Source organism: Oncorhynchus nerka, linkage group LG23 (genome assembly GCF_034236695.1).
Source record: "Oncorhynchus nerka isolate Pitt River linkage group LG23, Oner_Uvic_2.0, whole genome shotgun sequence".
NCBI classification, from domain to species: Eukaryota; Metazoa; Chordata; class Actinopteri; order Salmoniformes; family Salmonidae; genus Oncorhynchus; species Oncorhynchus nerka.
In genome coordinates this window covers 58,781,640-58,802,386 of record NC_088418.1, presented here as the reverse complement: position 1 = coordinate 58,802,386, position 20,747 = coordinate 58,781,640, and the positions used below count along the sequence as shown (strand labels likewise).

The following is a 20,747-nucleotide window of genomic DNA, read 5'->3' as shown; positions in this document are numbered from 1 at the left end:
AGTAATGTTATGATGTATTAGTTTTCCTGTTAGAACTTTTGTGCAGAATCCACTGCTCTGTTTCAGGTGCAATGTTCATGGTCATGTTGCAGCAGTGTGTAGGAGGGAGATTCCAAGATGTGAGAAGTATGCAGGAGGATTGGAAACCGTAGTTGTGTAGTTCGGTGGATAAAGTTACGTGTGTCAACATAAGTAGTCAGACCCTTTTCTTTGAGACTCGAAATTGAGCTCAGGTGCATTCTGTTTCCCTTGATCATCCGTGAGATGTTTCTGCAACTTGATTGGAGTCTACCTGTCATAAATTCAATTGATTGGACATGATTTGGAAAGGCACATTCCTGTCTGTATAAGGTCTCACAGTTGACAGTGCATTTCTGAGTAAAAACCAATCCACGAGTTTGAAGGAATTGTCCGTAGAGCTCCAACACAGGATTGTGTCGAGGCACAGATCTGGGGAAGCGTACCAAAACATTTCTGCAGCATTGAAGGTCCCCAAGAACACAGTGGGCTCCATCATTCATAAATAGAAGAAGTTTGGAACCACCAAGACTCTTCTTAAAGCTGGCCACCTGGTGAAACTGAGCATCGGGGGAGAAAGGCCTTGGTCAGGGAGGTGACCAAGAACCCGATGGTCACTCTGACAGAGCTCCGGAGTTCCTCTGCCGAGATGGGGGAACCTTTCAGAAGGACATCCATCTCTGCAGCACTCCACCAATCAGGCCTTTATGATAGAGTAGCCAGACGGAAGCAACTCCTCAGTAAAAGGCATATGACAGCTCGCTTGGAGTTTGCCAAAATGCACCTAAAGACTCTCAGACCATGAGAAACAAGATTCTCTGGTCTGATGAAACCAAGATTGAACTCTTTGGCATGAATGCCAACCGTCACGTCTGGAGGAAAGCTGTCACCATCCCTGTGGTGAAGCATGGCAGCATCATGCTGAGGGGATGTTTTTCAGTGGCAGGGATTGGGAGATTAATCAGGATTGAGGGAAAGATGAACAGAGCAAAGTACAGAGAGATCCTTGATGAAATCCTGCTCCAAAGTGCTCAGAACCTCAGACTGGGGTGAAGTTTCCCCTTCCAACAGGACAACGAACCTAAGCACACAGACAAGACAACACAGGAGTGGCTTCGGGACAAGTCTCTGAATGTCCTTGAGTGGCCAGCCAGAGCACAGACTTGATTCCAATCGAACATCTCTGGAGAGACCTGAAAATAGTTCTGCAGCAATGCTCCCCATCCAACCTGACAGAGCTTGAGAGGATCAGCAGAGAAGAATGGGAGAAACTCCACAAATACAGGTGTGCCACGCTTTTAGCGTCATTGTGGGGCGGAGGGTAGCCTAGTGGTTAGAGTGTTGGACTTGTAACCGAAAGGTTGCAAAATCAAATTCCCCCTGAACAAGGCAGTTAAACCACTATTCTTAGGCAGTTATTGAAAATAAGAATTTGTTCTCATCTGATAAATAAAAAATAAAATATATAAATAAATAAATACTCTAGAAGGCTTGATGCTGAAGGTGCTTCAACAAAGTACTGAGTAAAGGGTCTGTATTTTGTATTTGCAAAAATTACAAAAACTGTTTTTGCTTTGTCATTATGGGATATTGTTCGCAGATTGATGAGGGAAAAAAACAATAAGTATATTTTAGAATGAGTTTGAAATGTAACAAAATGTGGAAAAAGTCAAGGGGTCTGAATACTTTTCGAATGCACTGTAAGTAAAAACCCTTTAAACTACTACTTAAGTCGTTTTTGGGGTGGTATCTGTACTTTAAATGACAAATATAAGGACAAATATAAGCACCCACCTAATTACTATTATTATAAAGCAAGCTCGTGCAGGACAAAATATATTATAATGATGGGAGCCGACTTGGAAACTGAAATAGATTTGAAACATTTGCATAATGCATCTGCTCCTGAGAGCTGTCCTTCATGACAACAGAACCCACAACAACCATGACTTTTATCACCATCTTCATATGGACACTTGTTTCTGATTTCAAGGTTAAAAAAAATCAAATCAAATTTTCTCAATATATTGTTGAAAATGTATTAAATCTACTCCATTGTATATTAATGTTAATGTTTCTATTCAGAACTACTCATTACTTAATGTACATATAAATGTTTTATTTTATTTTTCAGAATCCAGAGGACAGTACGTTGTGACTCAGACTCTTGCAGTGAAAGCTGTTCCTCCAAGACAGCCAGTCTCTCTGAACTGTAAAACCAGCAGTAATGTGAATTCTCATAACTATCTAGCCTGGTACCAACAGAAACCTGGAGGAGCTCCTCAACTCCTTATTTACTATGCTACAACACTTCAGTCTGGGATTCCATCTAGATTCAGTGGTAGTGGATCTGGGAGTGACTTCACTCTGATCATCAGTGGAGTCCAGGCTGAAGATGCAGGAAATTACTACTGTCAGAGTTTTATATATAAATGATTGTATGTTTTTAAACACAATACCTGTCCATATGCAAAGCAATATCTACAGAAGTTAAACAAAAGGTGTTATGACCTCAACATTACTTCAAAGTTACAATCACTTCAGCCCCCCAAAGCAAGTCCTCATATGGACCTCAACCAAATGTCTGATTTAAATGGATGTGATCTTCTAACATTATATTAACTATTTTGATGAGCAGGTTACTGACTATTACATCTGTTAATGAGAAATCATGCTGGGCTCAAACATCAGACACGTGTACTCTACAGATGGGAGGAGCTATTGGACGGACAGGCTCATCATAATGGCTGAAATGGAATGCATGTTGTGTTGATTTGATTCCATTCCAGCCATTACAATTATGCCATGTTCCTATTGCTCCTCCCACCAGCCTCCTCTGCACTACATACACTATCTAAATGAAGTATAAAACCCATTTTATCTGTAATTAATTCCATGGTGCCATATCATTTATGTCCCTCTCCCTGATTTCACCATAGAGGTTAAAACCAATCCACTCCCTCACATCTGACCTAGTACAGGGTATTTCAGGTAGTGAAACTGTTCAACTGCTGGACTGGTAGCTGTGGGAGTGAAACTGAGATTTACATAGACAGGGCTGGGTGGTTCTGCTTGTCCCAGAATAGAGCAGCAATGTCACCAGATGTTCACTCTGTTCCCAGGGGGTTGGAGGTAGAGAAGACTCTATCTTGAAGATGTGATACTTTTAATATTAAGTGGACAAATGTATTGCATTTAAGCGAAATACATGAATGATCATATTGGTGAGAGCCAGACATATCGATCAAATGTTCAAATGCATTAGACTAAGTCTATATATCAAGCATGTTAAAAACTGCTCCAAGAAAGATTAATAAGGAGTTCCATCTACTACATGTGGTGTGACCTCTCCTGTTAATCTGTTAACATTGTAGTATCTAGACGTCTCCTGTTAATCTGTTAACATCGTAGTATCTAGACGTCTCCTGTTAATCTGTTAACATTGTAGTATCTAGACCTCTCCTGTTAATCTGTTAACATTGTAGTATCTAGACGTCTCCTGTTAATCTGTTAACATTGTAGTATCTAGACGTCTCCTGTTAATCTGTTAACATTGTAGTATCTAGACCTCTGCTGTTAATCTGTTAACATTGTAGTATCTAGACCTCTGCTGTTAATCTGTTAACATTGTAGTATCTAGACCTCTCCTGTTAATCTGTTAACATTGTAGTATCTAGACCTCTCCTGTTAATCTGTTAACATTGTAGTATCTAGACCTCTCCTGTTAATCTGTTAACATTGTAGTATCTAGACCTCTCCTGTTAATCTGTTAACATTGTAGTATCTAGACCTCTCCTGTTAATCTGTTAGCATTGTAGTATCTAGACTTCTCCTGTTAATCTGTTAGCATTGTAGTATCTAGACCTCTCCTGTTAATCTGTTAGCATTGTAGTATCTAGACCTCTCCTGTTAATCTGTTAACATTGTAGTATCTAGACCTCTCCTGTTAATCTGTTAACATTGTAGTATCTAGACCTCTCCTGTTAATCTGTTAACATTGTAGTATCTAGATGTCTCCTGGTAATCACTGGCTTCCAGTTGAAGCTCGCATCCGCTACAAGACCATGGTGCTTGCCTACGGAGCTGTGAGGGGAACGGCACCTCCAGGCTCTGATCAGGCCCTACACCCAAACAAGAGCACTGCGTTCATCCACCTCTGGCCTGCTCGCCTCCCTACCACTGAGGAAGTACAGTTCCCGCGCAGCCCAGTCAAAACTGTTCGCTGCTATGGCCCCCCAATGGTGGAACAAACTCCCTCACGACGCCAGGACAGCGGAGTCAATCACCACCTTCCGGAGACACCTGAAACCCCACCTCTTTCAGGAATACCTAGGATAGGATAAAGTAATCCTTCTCACCCCCCCCTCCCTTAAAAGATTTAGATGCACTATTGTAAAGTGGCTGTTCCACTGGATGTCTTAAGGTGAACGCACCAATTTGTAAGTCGCTCTGGATAAGAGTGTCTGCTAAATGACTTAAATGTAAATGTAAATCTGTTAACATTGTAGTATCTCGTGTTAATATGAACTACTGGTTGATGACAATGTGGTTTCAAGTGAGAACATAAATAACTAAGCAATGACATTTAGGTCTGATAGTTTTAAAAGAAACTGTGGCTTTATGAATATATGTCTACACCATTCAACAACATTTAAGACCAAAGTCTAATTATTGAAAGTGAAAATAGAAATATTTGTCCAAAGGGAAATCTTTATTTTCATCTATTCATTAAAGCATCAAAGCAAACATTCCTACAGTATCTAGTAGTAATAAAACAGAACACATCAAATCTAACACTGATTCAACCTCAGTCGACAGAGATGATTGACACATGAACTCAAGCAAAGCCCTCTGTTAGTCTACATGTCAGTAATCAATAAGGCAGAGAACATCTGATCTCAAAACACAGTCAAAGCAGAGGAACCAGCAACCTCTCTCCACAGGGGTGTGTGTCTGAGGGGTTCTACCCAGAACAGTCAGCCTTCCTCAGGGTCTTGGTGACTGGAGTCTGGGATTTCTGCTGGGCTTCACAGGTCACCTCTCCTGCCTTGGTCCACTCCTGGGCAGTGAGAGTCAGGGTGCTGCTCCAGCTGTACAGGCCATCCTTCTCCAAGACCCCGGGACTGGTCTCCTGGTTCTTGTTGGTCCCGTCCACATTCCAGCTCATGGTCCAGTCTGAGGGGAAGCCCTTGTTGGCCAGACATGTCAGTGTGGCTGTTGTTGTACTGGACAGCTCCTCACTAGAGGGGGGCAGGACGGTGAGGGTGGGGGCACTGTTACCTGGAACAAACAGAACATATCATCAACTAAGTAACTACATCAAGTACAGCTACACTAAGAGATTATCTTCAGTACACATCAAAATATGGTGAATTGGAAATGCCTTCTAAATATGAATGTAGAAGTTAGATAGTTTAAAAGACGTGGAGAAAACACTAATGTAATATGATATAAAGCAGATTTATGAACCAAACACGTGTAAAGTGTTTAAATAACTAGAGTTACTAGTCATACGGTGTCAGATATACGTTATACAGATATTGTTTAGGAAGGGATCTGATTAGAATAGCCTAGAACACATTCATACTACTTTCATCACATATCATCTGTGTTAGATTATGAAGTCAGTTACAACCATAACTGAGACCCTTTGTCTTCACACTAACAGTGAAGTCTACCATGAACACAATGCAACAATGATTAGTATTATATACAATACTATTAAATAGTTGTTTTCCAGAATTAGGAGTTATAGTCCGCAATCATACAAACCAGACATAAATAAACTTACAATTCATCATTTTAATTCAATAAAATGTTATTTGAAAGAAGGCTCAGTCAAAAGTAATAGAAAATATATTTTCATGGAGACAGAGTTTAAGAAAGTGAAATACAAATAAAATGTAATCAGAGAAATATCAAGAGAGGTTGTTACTTACTTCCAACATCAAGTCTGGTGCCGCTACCAAAAGTCCACCACAGTGATACAATCACTATTACTGCTGGTACAAAACCTCTGTGTGTTGTGATGCTGCAGCTGTTACAGTGAAGATCACTTATACAGAATCATAATCAACACTAATACACTTTAACATCTTCCAGGTAGAACAAACACTTCATATTAGCTGTTTCTAGATAATATAAATATGAATTGTATCTTAAATCCAGATATGAGTATTTGTTCCTTCCTCTGTGTATCAGGTTCTCCTAGTCTGGAGGTACAGTCCAGCATTAGATCAGTGTTGCTAGTATTCCTCCATATTGTCCATATGAAAGACAACAGCAGCAGCAGTAGTGATAGTGATCCATGTTGTATATTCCTTTATTAAACATGTTGATCTCACATTTAACAGTGGAGGTAAAGTCACAGAGGACAGACAACACTACCAGAGGAATCCTACCAGCTTTAGTTTAGAGAAGTGTTCACTAACTGATTAGAGGAACTTATATGAGAGACCAAGCATGAGCGAACAGACAGTTCATTATATCTGATCATCATCAGAATAACAATATGAAGCTGGTGTGACATAAAAGGTACCATACATTAGTGATCTGAGTAAACAGTTGCTGTTTGATGTTACTGAAGGGGTGGCATGTAGCTAGTGGTTAGAGTGTTGGGCCAGTAACTGAAAGGTTGCTAGTTCAAATCCCCAGGCGGACACGGTGAAACACCTGTCGATGTTTCCTTTAGCAAGGCACTTAACCCTAATTGCTCCAGGGTCGCAGTTGATAATGGCAGATCCTGGCCGTGACCCCACTCTCTGAGGCTGTTTCAGGGGGAGTTGGGATATTAAAAAAATAAACATTATTAATTCACACGTCCGTGAAATAGGACAAATATAAGCATCACCTAGTTATTATAAAAGAAAGCTCATGCAGGACAAAATATATTCTGATGGGAGCCGACTTGGAAACTGAAATAGATTTGAAACATGGATTTGCATAATGCATCTGCCCTGCTGCTCTTAGAGCATTTATAGCCTTGTGAGTTTAACACTTCATGACTGAGAGCTGTTCTTCATGACAACAGAACCCACAACAACCATGACTTTTATCACAGTCTTAATCTGGACACTTGCTTTCTACGTCAAGGGTAAAAAACAATAAGAGTTGTGTTTGTACAATGAAAAGTAAACTATTTGAGTGAACTGAAAGACTGAGATTGTGTTTTTAATTCCAGGTAATGTACAATTACTTGTTTTCTCTGTTTCAGAATCCAGAGGACAGGTCACTGTGACCCAGACTCCTGCAGTGGAAACTGTTCTCTCAGGACAGAAAGTCTCTATGATCTGTAAAGCCAGCAGTAATGTGCATAGTAATTGTTACAATGGTCAGTCATGGGGCCATCAGTGTCTATCCTGGTACCAACAGAAACAAGGAGAAAAACCCAAACTAATGATGCTCCCGGGGAACAAACTCCATTCTGGGATTCCATCTAGATTCAGTGGCAGTGGATCAGGGAGTGACTTCACTCTGACCATCAGTGGAGTCCAGGCTGAAGATGCAGGAGATTACTACTGTCAGAGTTTCCACAGTGGTCCAGTGTTCACACAGTGATACAGAGCCGTACAAAAACCTCTCAGTCAGACTGCACAGTGACTGTACTGATACAGCTGGGACCTACTGCAGGTGCTGAGGGGGAAGAGACAGTGACATGGAACACTGATCAGTAGAGGAGGTCAACTTTGAATATGTTTACAAAGCATCATTCAGATCACATGTTCCCCATCATCATCGTTATCAAGGTTGTGACTAGTTATGTTTGTCATGACCTGAAAGTCCACTTATAAAAGTTAGATGTTTTGAAACCCATGTTTTATTTAATTTGACCTTTATTCAGGTTAGTCTCTGAGATTAAACATCTATTTTACGAGAGACCTGGTCAAAATAGCAGCACACAAAGTTAACACACAATTACAACATGAAACACAAAGTACTACAGATTAAATCCACACATGTACACATTGAGAAGGCAATCATTATTTGGGGAGATGTGGTGCATTTAGGGGTTAAAACATTGACAATCCACCACTTCATTGTCCACCATATTTTTTACCCTAGCTACAGTAGTCAGTCTACAGTCTACCCTAGCTACAGTAGTCAGTCTACAGTCTACCCTAGCTACAGTAGTCAGTCTACAGTCTACCCTAGCTACAGTAGTCAGTCTACAGTCTACCCTAGCTACAGTAGTCAGTATACAGTCTACCCTAGCTAGAGTAGTCAGTCAAAGAGACAAGCTCCTGCAATTTCATGCCCTTTGAAGCTCCTTCCAAGTGAAAGAGCCAGAGAACTGGAACACTCCCCCCAGCTCTGTACAGGCCTTAGGTACAGTCAACAAGATACAGTCATGTGTAGACGATAGTTGTCATTTGTCTGCTGGTCAATGTAGGTACATCGGTCAAATGTGAGCCATTACCGGTCCACATGAGAAGCCAAACCAAAGGTGTTATGACCTCAACATGAATTCAAAGTTATAACCACTTCGGCCCCCCCAGAACAAGTTCCCATATCAAATGTCGGATGTAAATGGAAGTATTCATCTACAGCAAAGTATGAACTTTTTGTCCTGAGTAGGTTACTGACTGCTAGACCTGTGAATGAGACCTGATGCTGGACTGAACCATGACACACATGTACACTACACTATCTGCAATATCTACACTACACACACTATCTACATGAAGTATAATACTCATTTTATCTGTCATTAATTACATTATGGCATATATGTTATGTTTCACTTCCTGCATCCACCATAGAGGTTATGAAAACCAGCCAATCCCTCAAATCTGGCCCAGTCCAAGCTATTTCAATCAGTGAAACTGTTCAACTGCTTGTGTGGTAGCCGTGGAAGTGAAACTGAGATTGACATAGAACCACCCAGCCCTGTCTGGTTGTCCCAGAATAGAGCAACCCTGTCCCCAGAGTGTTGGAGGTAGAGAAGATCTGTGGAAATATAATGAAGTGTAGAATACATATTGTTGAAAACCACTGCTAAAACATCTCATTTAATAAACATTGCAAATATACATATGTTATGAAAAGTAACTATTTAGAAGTGAGAGTTCTGAGAGCAGATCTTAGAGGTTTATTATCAAATATCCCTAATCATTATCCTCACTGGTATTGATGATACAGTATAACTGGATCATTCAGTTGTAGAAATGAATGCAGAGTATTTGTTGGATCAGATACACTTTTAATTCTGTTTGAAAACATGAGTTATATGCAACAATGCTAAATTATGAAGCTGATTGATATAAATCAGTATGAAATGTGCTGCCTATTCATGAGATAGAGATCATTGGAATCATGATTAAATAAACAATTGCGGTTATTTTTTAATCATAACAAGCTTTATTTGAACTTGAAGGCAAGACGACATGTACAACTAAATCTCAAAATGGTTTAGCACACTGCACTACTGATATTATTCACTATTATACTATTATACTGGAACATTCAGCTCTAAAACACTAATGTTTTGCACCATGTGGGGAATCTCTAGCCCCCTACAATGGCTTCTAGACACTACAGTGACTTTTCCGGAAGGCGGCCGAGTCACTGGTGTCGTCGTGGGCGACCCTGCAGGTGTAGACCTCTCCCTCTTCCCAGCGTGCCTTGCTCAGGGTCAGGGTGCTGCTGCAACTGTAGCGGCCACCCTTCTCTTCTTCTGTGGTGGTCAGGACCCCCTCCTTCACCTCTGCCCCGTCTACCTCCCAGCTCACCATCGCCCCCTGGGGGGAGTAGTCACTCAGCAGGCAGACCAGTGTGGCCGAGCCCTCGGAGAGCTGCTCAGAGGACGGGGGGAGCAGAGACACTTTGGGCCTGACAGAGGGACCAGCTGGAAAAGAGGAGAGGGTCAGCTACCACTACTACTCTATAACATTAGGAGAGGGTCGGTTACTACTACTACTCTATAACATTAGGAGAGGAGAGGGTCAGCTACCACTACTACTCTATAACATTAGGAGAGGGTCGGTTACTACTACTACTCTAACATTAGGAGAGGAGAGGGTCAGTTACTACTACTCTATAACATTATCAGAGGAGAAACTGTTATCAGTTTACAAAACCATTTCAGAGCAACAATACACACAGGATGAACAACTAGCTACAGTACAGAGAACAACTGACAACACTGAAACACTGAATCTATGAAGATAATGGCAAAAGAACTCTGGATGGATTTTTAGATAAACAATCCATCAGATAAATGCTCTACAGTTTAGCACACCAAGAGCAACTGAACACTAGGAGGGGGTTTCCTGGATACAGATGAAGCCTAGTCCTAGACTAAAAATCACTTTAATATTGTCTGGATACAGTATCATTTAATATTCACAATTTTAAATGAGACATGAAATATCAATAAATGTCAAATCTACTGAGATACATGCCCCAAATGACCTCAAAATACTATTCAAAACTATAGATGAGGTTCCCCTTGAAACCATGTCAGTGTTAACATCTACTATGAATACTATACAAAGTGTTGCTTATATTATAGAAATAGTAGTTGCTACATCTAGACAGAACATTGAGCTGACATGCAATACTGTATATCAAAATGTGCCCTTTTTAAATCAAATCGCACGTTAGAATACTTATGGTTTTATTACCAAATAATAATTCTCACTTCGGTGACTCTGCCCTCTAAAAATCTACCAATCTGTCCACAGAAATCTCTAAAAATATATAGCCTAGAAGTCTTTCCTCTGGAGAAGATGATAACATCTCTTACCGTTGTTCAATAGCATGATTACAATTAGTTTTATGAGAGAAAGACAAAAATGGACTTACTTTTCACCACCAGTTTTGTGCCGCTTCCAAAAGTCCACCACAGTGATTCATTGTGGTGAAGTCGCCGTACAAAAACCTCCTTCACACAAGAGTGAGCACCTTCACACACAGTGCACTCTCAGTACCACCCTGATAGTGCTGAAGTGCAAGTATAATAAAATAGGTACTGAAGCACTAGAATAATAAAATAGTACCCAAGTACTAGTATAATACAGTAAGGACTGATAGTACTGAAGCACTAGAATAATAAAATAGTACCAAAGTACTAGTATAATACAATAGGGACTGATAGTACTGAAGTACTAGTATAATACAATAGGGACTGATAGTACTGAAGTATAATACAATAGGGACGGATAGTACTGAAGTATAATACAATAGGGACTGATAGTACTGAGGTACTAGTATAATACAATAGGGACTGATAGTACTGAAGTACTAGTATAATACAATAGGGACTGATAGTACTGAAGTATTAGTATAACACAATAGAGACTGATAGTACTAGTATAATACAATAGGGACTGATAGTACTGAAGTACTAGTATAATACAATAGAGACTGATAGTACTGAAGTCCTAGTATAATACAGTAAGGACTGATAGTACTGAAGCACTAGAATAATAAAATAGTACCAAAGTCCTAGTATAATACAATAGAGACTGATAGTACTGAAGTACTAGTATAATACAATAGAGACTGATAGTACTGAAGTCCTAGAATAATACAATAGAGACTGATAGTACTGAAGTACTAGTATAATACAATAGAGACTGATAGTACTGAAGTCCTAGTATAATACAATGGGGACTGATAGTACTGAAGTCCTAGTATAATACAATAGGGACTGATAGTACTGAAGCACTAGTATAATACAGTAAGGACTGATAGTACTGAAGTACTAGTATAATACAATAGGCACTGATAGTACTGAAGCACTAGTATAATACAATAGGGACTGATAGTACTGAAGCACTAGTATAATACAGTAAGGACTGATAGTACTGAAGTACTAGTATAATACAATAGGGACTGATAGTACTGAAGCACTAGTATAATACAGTAAGGACTGATAGTAATGAAGTACTAGTATAATACAATGGGGACTGATAGTACTGAAGCACTAGTATAATACAATAGGGACTGATAGTACTGAAGCACTAGTATAATAAAATAGTACCAAAGTACTAGTATAATACAATAGGGACTGATAGTACTGAAGTACTAGTATAATACAATAGAGACTGATAGTACTGAAGTACTAGTATAATACAGTAAGGACTGATAGTACTGAAGCACTAGAATAATAAGAGTACCAAAGTACTAGTATAATACAATAGAGACTGATAGTACTGAAGTACTAGTATAATACAATAGAGTGATAGTACTAGTATAATACATTATGTACTGATAGTACTGAAGTGACTAGTATAATACATGATGTACTGATAGTTCTGAAGTACTAGTATAATATAATAGGGACTGATAGACCTGGGTTATGAGTAAATCCATTGAAGAAGGCAGATCATTATACATTTACGTTATTAGGTATTGCAAATATCATAACACAATCTGTATAATTAGTATCATCCTTACCAGGAAGACTATTTCCATAGAACACTTTGCATCGACAGCACATGCTTCAGTGCTCTGGGAGGGTTTATAGCCTTGTGAGTTAACACTCCAAGACAGAGAGCTGTCCTTCATGACAACAGAACTTCCACTTTGACCATGAGCTTCTTGTTGATATTGATGTTCTTAATTCAGGGTAAGACTATTGAATATCATGATCTTCAAATTGTATTTCTTATTGAAATGTTACATCTAAATTGCCTCTGCCTCAGACTGAGATTCATGAAAATGTAGACAAATCAAACACAGTTCAATAAAAATGTATTTAAATGTCCATTTCAGAATCCAGAGGACAGGCCACTGTGACTCAAATCAAATCAAATGTATTTAAATGTCCATTTCAGAATCCAGAGGACAGGCCACTGTGACTCAAATCAAATCAAATGTATTTAAATGTCCATTTCAGAATCCAGAGGACAGGCCACTGTGACTCAAATCAAATCAAATGTATTTAAATGTCCATTTCAGAATCCAGAGGACAGGCCACTGTGACTCAAATCAAATCAAATGTATTTAAATGTCCATTTCAGAATCCAGAGGACAGGCCACTGTGACTCAAATCAAATCAAATGTATTTAAATGTCCATTTCAGAATCCAGAGGACAGGCCACTGTGACTCAAATCAAATCAAATGTATTTAAATGTCCATTTCAGAATCCAGAGGACAGGCCACTGTGACTCAAATCAAATCAAATGTATTTAAATGTCCATTTCAGAATCCAGAGGACAGGCCACTGTGACTCAAATCAAATCAAATGTATTTAAATGTCCATTTCAGAATCCAGAGGACAGGCCACTGTGACTCAAATCAAATCAAATGTATTTAAATGTCCATTTCAGAATCCAGAGGACAGGCCACTGTGACTCAAATCAAATCAAATGTATTTAAATGTCCATTTCAGAATCCAGAGGACAGGCCACTGTGACTCAAATCAAATCAAATGTATTTAAATGTCCATTTCAGAATCCAGAGGACAGGCCACTGTGACTCAAATCAAATCAAATGTATTTAAATGTCCATTTCAGAATCCAGAGGACAGGCCACTGTGACTCAAATCAAATCAAATGTATTTAAATGTCCATTTCAGAATCCAGAGGACAGGCCACTGTGACTCAAATCAAATCAAATGTATTTAAATGTCCATTTCAGAATCCAGAGGACAGGCCACTGTGACTCAAATCAAATCAAATGTATTTAAATGTCCATTTCAGAATCCAGAGGACAGGCCACTGTGACTCAAATCAAATCAAATGTATTTAAATGTCCATTTCAGAATCCAGAGGACAGGCCACTGTGACTCAAATCAAATCAAATGTATTTAAATGTCCATTTCAGAATCCAGAGGACAGGCCACTGTGACTCAAATCAAATCAAATGTATTTAAATGTCCATTTCAGAATCCAGAGGACAGGCCACTGTGACTCAAATCAAATCAAATGTATTTAAATGTCCATTTCAGAATCCAGAGGACAGGCCACTGTGACTCAAATCAAATCAAATGTATTTAAATGTCCATTTCAGAATCCAGAGGACAGGCCACTGTGACTCAAATCAAATCAAATGTATTTAAATGTCCATTTCAGAATCCAGAGGACAGGCCACTGTGACTCAAATCAAATCAAATGTATTTAAATGTCCATTTCAGAATCCAGAGGACAGGCCACTGTGACTCAAATCAAATCAAATGTATTTAAATGTCCATTTCAGAATCCAGAGGACAGGCCACTGTGACTCAAATCAAATCAAATGTATTTAAATGTCCATTTCAGAATCCAGAGGACAGGCCACTGTGACTCAAATCAAATCAAATGTATTTAAATGTCCATTTCAGAATCCAGAGGACAGGCCACTGTGACTCAAATCAAAACAAATGTATTTATATAGCCCTTCGTACATCAGCTTATATCTCAAAGTGCTGTACAGAAACCCAGCCTAAAACCCCAAACAGCAAACAATGCAGGTGTAAAAGCACGGTGGCTAGGAAAAGCTCCCTAGAAAGGCCAAAACCTAGGAAGAAACCTAGAGAGGAACCAGGCTATGTGGGGTGGCCAGTCCTCTTCTGGCTGTGCCGGGTAGAGATTATAACAGAACATGGCCAAGATGTTCAAATGTTCATAAATGACCAGCTTGGTCGAATAATAATAAGGCAGAACAGTTGAAACTGGAGCAGCAGCACAGTCAGGTGGACTGGGGACAGCAAGGAGTCATCATGTCAGGTAGTCCAGGGGCACCGCCATAGGGCTCAGGTCCTCCGAGAGAGAGAAAGAAAGAGAGAATTAGAGAGAGCATATGGGGGTGGCCAGTCCTCTTCTGGCTGTGCCGGGTGGAGATTATAACAGAACGTGGCCAAGATGTTCAAATGTTCATAAATGACCAGCATGGTCGAATAATAGTCAGACTCCTGCAGTGAAAGTTGTTCTCCCATGACAGCCTGTTATTATTGTTAGGTTCCTATTTTTCAGAGTAAATAACACACGGACACTAGAGAAGCTTTAACCAAGTTTAATTCTTCCAAAAGGTTCTGTACAGGTGTAATTCAGACAACCCAACATTCCTCCCATCCAGATATATATATCCCCTTAAGACACTCCTCTCCAATCCTTACTTCCTATGGTTTGACAGAAAGAGTAACAAGATACCAACAGTAGTTGGTATCTTGTTACTTAGTACTCCCTTAAGGGAATCTGTCCTCAACTCAACCCCTCCTTCACCTTATCCACAGATATCCATCGGTCTTCCCTATATCAACATGTTGCTCTCCTCTAGTCCATCAAACACATTCCAAAGCCTTCTGGCGTTCTACAGAGAACCCTTAACTTCTGACATAAAACCCAGTCCCTTTTACTCTATGCTTCTGATCTATCATGTCTTTAATATCTCAATGTTCAAAATGTCGAATCCAACATTATAAACTGTGAAACCAGTTCAAATGTAGCAGATGTTTGTGCTGTGGATTATACCTGTATGGCCTGGTATCACCGGAAACCTAAAAGAGCTCCTAAACTCCTGATGCACTCTTCAAATCAACGTCAGTCTGGGACTCCATCTAGATTCAGTGGCAGTGGATCTCATAAGGACTTCACTCTGACCATTAGTGGAGTCCAGGCTGTAGATGCAGGAGATTACTACTGTCATTAGTTACCACTACATCAATAGTAAAGATGTGTTCACAGATATACAGAGTCGTACAAAAACCTCTCAGTCAGACTGTACAGTGGCTGTACTGATACAGCTGGGACCTACTGCAGGTGCTGAGGGGGAAGAGACAGTGACATGGAACAATGATCACTAGATGAAGTAAATTGTGCCATGTGACAATATAGTTAGATCATGACATTCATCATCATGGTTGTGATCATAGAATGTCATATTATAACTATTTAATATAATAGTAATTTAGTAGGATCTCTGTGGTTGTGACTGGTTATATTTGTTATGACCTGGAAGTTCAAATAATTTTTTTTTAAGATTTAAAAACAATACCAGTCATAACTCCACAATTACAGTCCATAAGAAGTACAAAAAGGGTGATATTAAATAACCGTTTCTTAATTTTAGCCCTGTATAACAAGTTCCCATATGCACCTCACAACCAAATATTGATGTGACCGTCTAACTGAATATATACTCTTTTTAATGAGCAGGTTAGTGACTGTTAGATCTGTGAATGAGACATGATGCAGAACTCAGACATGTACACTACTGTTGGGAGGAGCTATATACAGTATCTACATAAAGTATAATAACAATTTTATCTGTCATTATTTGCATGATGGCATATCTGTTATGTCTTCCTCACTGAATCCACCATAAAGATTCAAACCAGTCCACTCACATCTGGCCCAGTCCAGGGTATTTCAGGCAGTGTAACAGTAACAGTTCAACTGCTAGACTGGTAGCTGTGGGAGTGAAACTGAGATTTACATAGACAGGGCTGGGTGGTTCTGCTTGTCCCAGAATAGAGCAGTACTGTCACCAGATGTTCAGCTTGTCCCCAGGAGGTTAGAGATAGTTTTCTCTATGACAATCTTGATTCTCTGATACTTGTAATATATGTGGATAACTTTTTTTTTAAATGTAGCTTAAGGTGTGATCATCACATTGTTGAGAGTCCAAGATATTGATATTGAGTTGATAAAATAATTTGAATGTTGAAAGATAAATGATGAAATAATTCCACTCTGAAACCTTATTGAATGAAATTGATTAGAATCATACAAATTTAAATCTGAGGATGTGTGTAGTTTTAGTCAGAATTAGGTTAAACAATGTGTCTGTATAGTGGAAAAACACAGACTGTCTGAGCAAGGTGTAGCTTCGGACCTGACCTGGCTAGGCCTCAGAGATTTGGGAGAGGACAGGGAGTACTTCTCAAGGTCTCCCTAATCTCGGGGGAATGGAACTGTCGGCTGGGTAGTGATACAAGTGGTGAGAACTGTGGAGAAGGATAAATCTCACCTACTGTTTGTGTGGAAATATGTGCGCAGCTATAAAATTGATGTTTTTGTATTCTTGACTTTAGAACGTTCTCTGAATAAACTGTACTAGCCTTTTGCATAAGCTGAGTCTTTGACTAATTATTATTAAACCCATGGTCTTACAAACCTCGGGGATTGGTCAAAGCTATTGATTATCATTGGGATTGAAAATTCCTGGTGACACGAGTTTAACAACGTCTAGTACAGAAAAGGATGACAGGGAGGGTAGTGGTTGTTCTGGGACAGGTTCAAGGAGACATGCCATTCCACTGAACCTGCCCTGGAGATGGTTCCCTAGCCACTGAAGACCCTCCTCTGTGGGCTCTTAGGACAGAGGTCTTCAGCCGGGTACAGGTCCTCCACTGAAAGCACCTGGTTGGGCATAACTGGCTTCCTCCACTCGCATTCCACATCCGTACGGCCGATATTGTGAACCGCCAACATATTCTGCGTGGCTACACTTTTGAGCTCCACAGAAGCATTCACATGTGGTTGAGAGAATCCCCTATTCCAGGGGTTCCTCAATTTATCTGCCTGGGACTCAAATGAGAAATTCTGTGTTTTCCTGGGACCCAAGCTTATGAAAACATGCAACTATACGTAAATATCGGTACATTTCATTTCCCTTATGCCTAAAACAAATGCAATATAGAAAACAAAAAAACTATGAAATACCAATAAATATCTTTTCATGTTTATTTTTCCCCATTAATAGCACTCTAACATAGCTGTCTAGGTTGGACCTGTTGCTGTTAAAATGCAATCATTTAATTCATTCTGAACTGGAATTAACTGACTGGTCACATCACACAGATGTATAACAGAACCACAGGAGGCTGCTGAGAGGAGGAAGGTTCAAAATAATGGCTGGAAAGGAGCAAATGGGAATGGCATCAAACACCTGGAAACCATATGATTAATGTATTTGAATCAATTCCACTCCAGCCATTACCATGAGCCTGTCCTCCCCAATTAAGGTGCCACCAACCTCCTGTGAACAAAAATAAATAAATCAGCCATACTGTATATCTCATTGTAGAAATTATTGTTGAAAAAAGAATAGGTTGTAACTGTTGCTGTTAAAATACAATAAATAATTTATATTCTTAACTGGAATAAACTGATTGATCACATCACACAGATGTAGCACACAGATGTAGACCAGCAAACACACATACTCCTAATGAGAGGTGTGGCTGGTTGAAGTTTAACAAGCAGGTCTATTCTGGGCTCAGTTTGAGAGTGCAACCCTGAGGTCACGTTCAGCATTGAGTCTGTTTCTGTACTTGTTTTTTAAGTATGCCAGAGTTGAGAACCCTGACTCGCATAGGTATGTGGTGCCAAACTGGACCAGAACATCTACTGCTTTCTCAGACAGGCAGGAGACCCCTTCCTGCTGTAGATGAGCAACCCAGGACTGTGTGAGTGTGTTTGCATCAAAAAGCATCTTGCTGCCATTGCTTGCTTGTAGTGTCACTAAGGCCTCCATCTCTAGCAGACTGCTTGAAAGGGATACCTCACCCATTGAAGTTTGAGATCTCTGTGGGTTAGAAAAGTACGGGTCAAAGTTCTGCAGCAGGCTGGCCATGTGCTCAGCCATGTCCTTCTTCACAGCTTCACACAGGGGGGAATCTATCAGCTGCATGTGAGCTGACAGAACAGGGAACATGCCATATGCTCCAGCCTTCAGCTGTGACTGCCACAATCCCAGGGGTGCAGTGAATCCTCTGATGCCATCTTCAGGCTCCAAAATGGTTGATTCCTTGCCCTGGGGGCTTGAGTTTAACTCATTGAGCCATCTGAAAATGTCAACCAGGTAAGCCAGCCTAGCCAACCACAGTTTGTCACGGAAGAGGTCTGCAAGGTCGCTGTCCTCTTTCTCTGGATAGGTCAGAACCGCCTCTCTCAGTTCCCACAGCCTCTCCAGGACCCTCCCCTGGACACAATGAAAGAGCAGGTGCTCATGGTCTGCTCCCATCTCCTTGCAAAGCTCTCTGAACAGCCTTGTTTGAAGAGGTCTCTTCTTGATCAGATTCACCATCTTTACGACTGAGTCGAAAACAGCCCCTTGGTTAGGTTGTAATGCTTTGCTGGCCAAAGACTCCCTGTGCAGAATACAATGTGTCAGTTTCACACCACTCTGCAGGACATGAGCTATGAATCCGGAGTTGGACCCAGTCATGCATCTTGCACCATCAGTGCAAATCCCAACACAATTTGCCCAGTTAACTTGTAAGTCTTTCAAATGAGTGTCTACCACCCTAAAAATGTCATCTCCCCTTGTTGTTGTTGTTTGTAGATGGTCACAGAAAAGAAATTCCTCCTGGATATCATCATCAAATACGCATCTTGCATATACCACCAACTGTGGAATTTCAGCCACATCTGACTCATCTAATTGAAGAGAGAATTTCTTGTGCGGTTTCATCTTTTCTATCACAGATGCTGGTATGTCAACTGACATCTCTTTTGCCCACTGTGCCATTGGAAAGTGGGACTGAGTCCACTTTTTTAGCTGCCTCCTCATTCAGAGATACACAGACATCCCTCAGGCAGGGTTTGATGAGCTCCTCTCCTATAATGTGGGGCTTCGTTGCCTTGGCTATATTTAGGTTCACCTGGTATGAAGCTTTGAGGATAGCTCTGTTCCCTTTGAATGCCTGTTAGAGGGGCAGAGAAAGCCTCTTGTCAAAAATCACCTACAACAAACTATTTACATTTAAAAAAAAATCTAAATATGAACTACTCTTGATTTATCTTATCAGCTGTGTGTGTGTTATGGTCTACATCTGTGTGATGTGTTAAATCATTTTATTTAGAATAAAAAAGATGACTTGTATTTTAACAGCAACAGTTCCAGCCTAGACTTGTTTTCAACAATAATTTCTACAGTAAAATGTACAGTAGGCCTGATAATGTTTCATCTTCATCTGTACTGTTACTTAGGGTTGCACTATCAGTATCTTGCTAGCTTGCTTTGGGTAACGTTAGCTATTAGCTGAGTATGAGTTGATCGTTTGAAAGACAAACTCACATCTACTTCTATGAGAGATGGTGCCCCCTTATTTCTGCTTATCATCACCTGTTATTGAATTACAACAATGCCTTGCTAGTTGACTTACTCTTCCACTGTCGAAGCACTGTTTCCTGAAGCATTCTGCCCTGTTCTGAAAGAACTCCCTGGGTTTACCCTCATACTGTGGATGCTTGGTCAAGACGTGTCGCTTTAATTTGTTCGTTTTGAGACTCATTACTTAGCACTTCCCCAAAGAAAACACATTGCGGGCAATCCTCGTTATTCCTCAAAGCTTGTACAAAACCAAGCGAGAGGAACTCATCACTGTATTTGCGTTTCATGATGATTGAGCTCAGTCAGAACTTGCAGCTAGCTTGAGTCAATTTGATGACAGAGGTAAGTGATGGTGAGTGAGAATGACAAGTCAGCGCAGTGTTGCCAACTCCTCAGTAAGGAAAATAGCTATTGGCTGTCCCAAAGGTCGCTAGAAGTCGCTAAATGACGTCATCACTAAATTTGCATAATTGGCCATGTGCATGTAATTGTGATGGACGCTGTAGGAGAGAAGAATAAAGTCGTGGGAGAGACAAAGTGAGTAAAAAACACCCTAAATATGTTTAGAACTACAAATAAACTTTCTGTCGATTCTTGTTTTTTTTTAATGTCACAATTCCAATCCTCCTCCTTTATCCGGGCTTGGGACCGGCAAAAATAACACAAAAGAGACACTCTGGCAGAATTCAGTTTTCTTAATTTGGTTTGGTTTTTAACCTTATGGTCCACTTAGGAGCCTACAACA

General features: G+C 40.1%; 2 gene segments (V, D, J or C); both read right to left on the bottom strand.

Moving 5' to 3' along the window:
- Positions 1-4,708: 4,708 nt before the first annotated feature.
- LOC115107154 (Ig lambda chain C region-like) lies at positions 4,709-7,753 on the bottom strand. The segment is given in 3 exon segments: positions 4,709-5,298; positions 5,958-6,073; positions 7,737-7,753. Coding segments are annotated over 3 exon segments (450 nt in total).
- Positions 7,754-9,352: 1,599 nt separating this feature from the next.
- Positions 9,353-10,921, bottom strand: LOC115107153 (Ig lambda chain C region-like). The segment is given in 2 exon segments: positions 9,353-9,862; positions 10,763-10,921. Coding segments are annotated over 2 exon segments (336 nt in total).
- Positions 10,922-20,747: the final 9,826 nt, after the last annotated feature.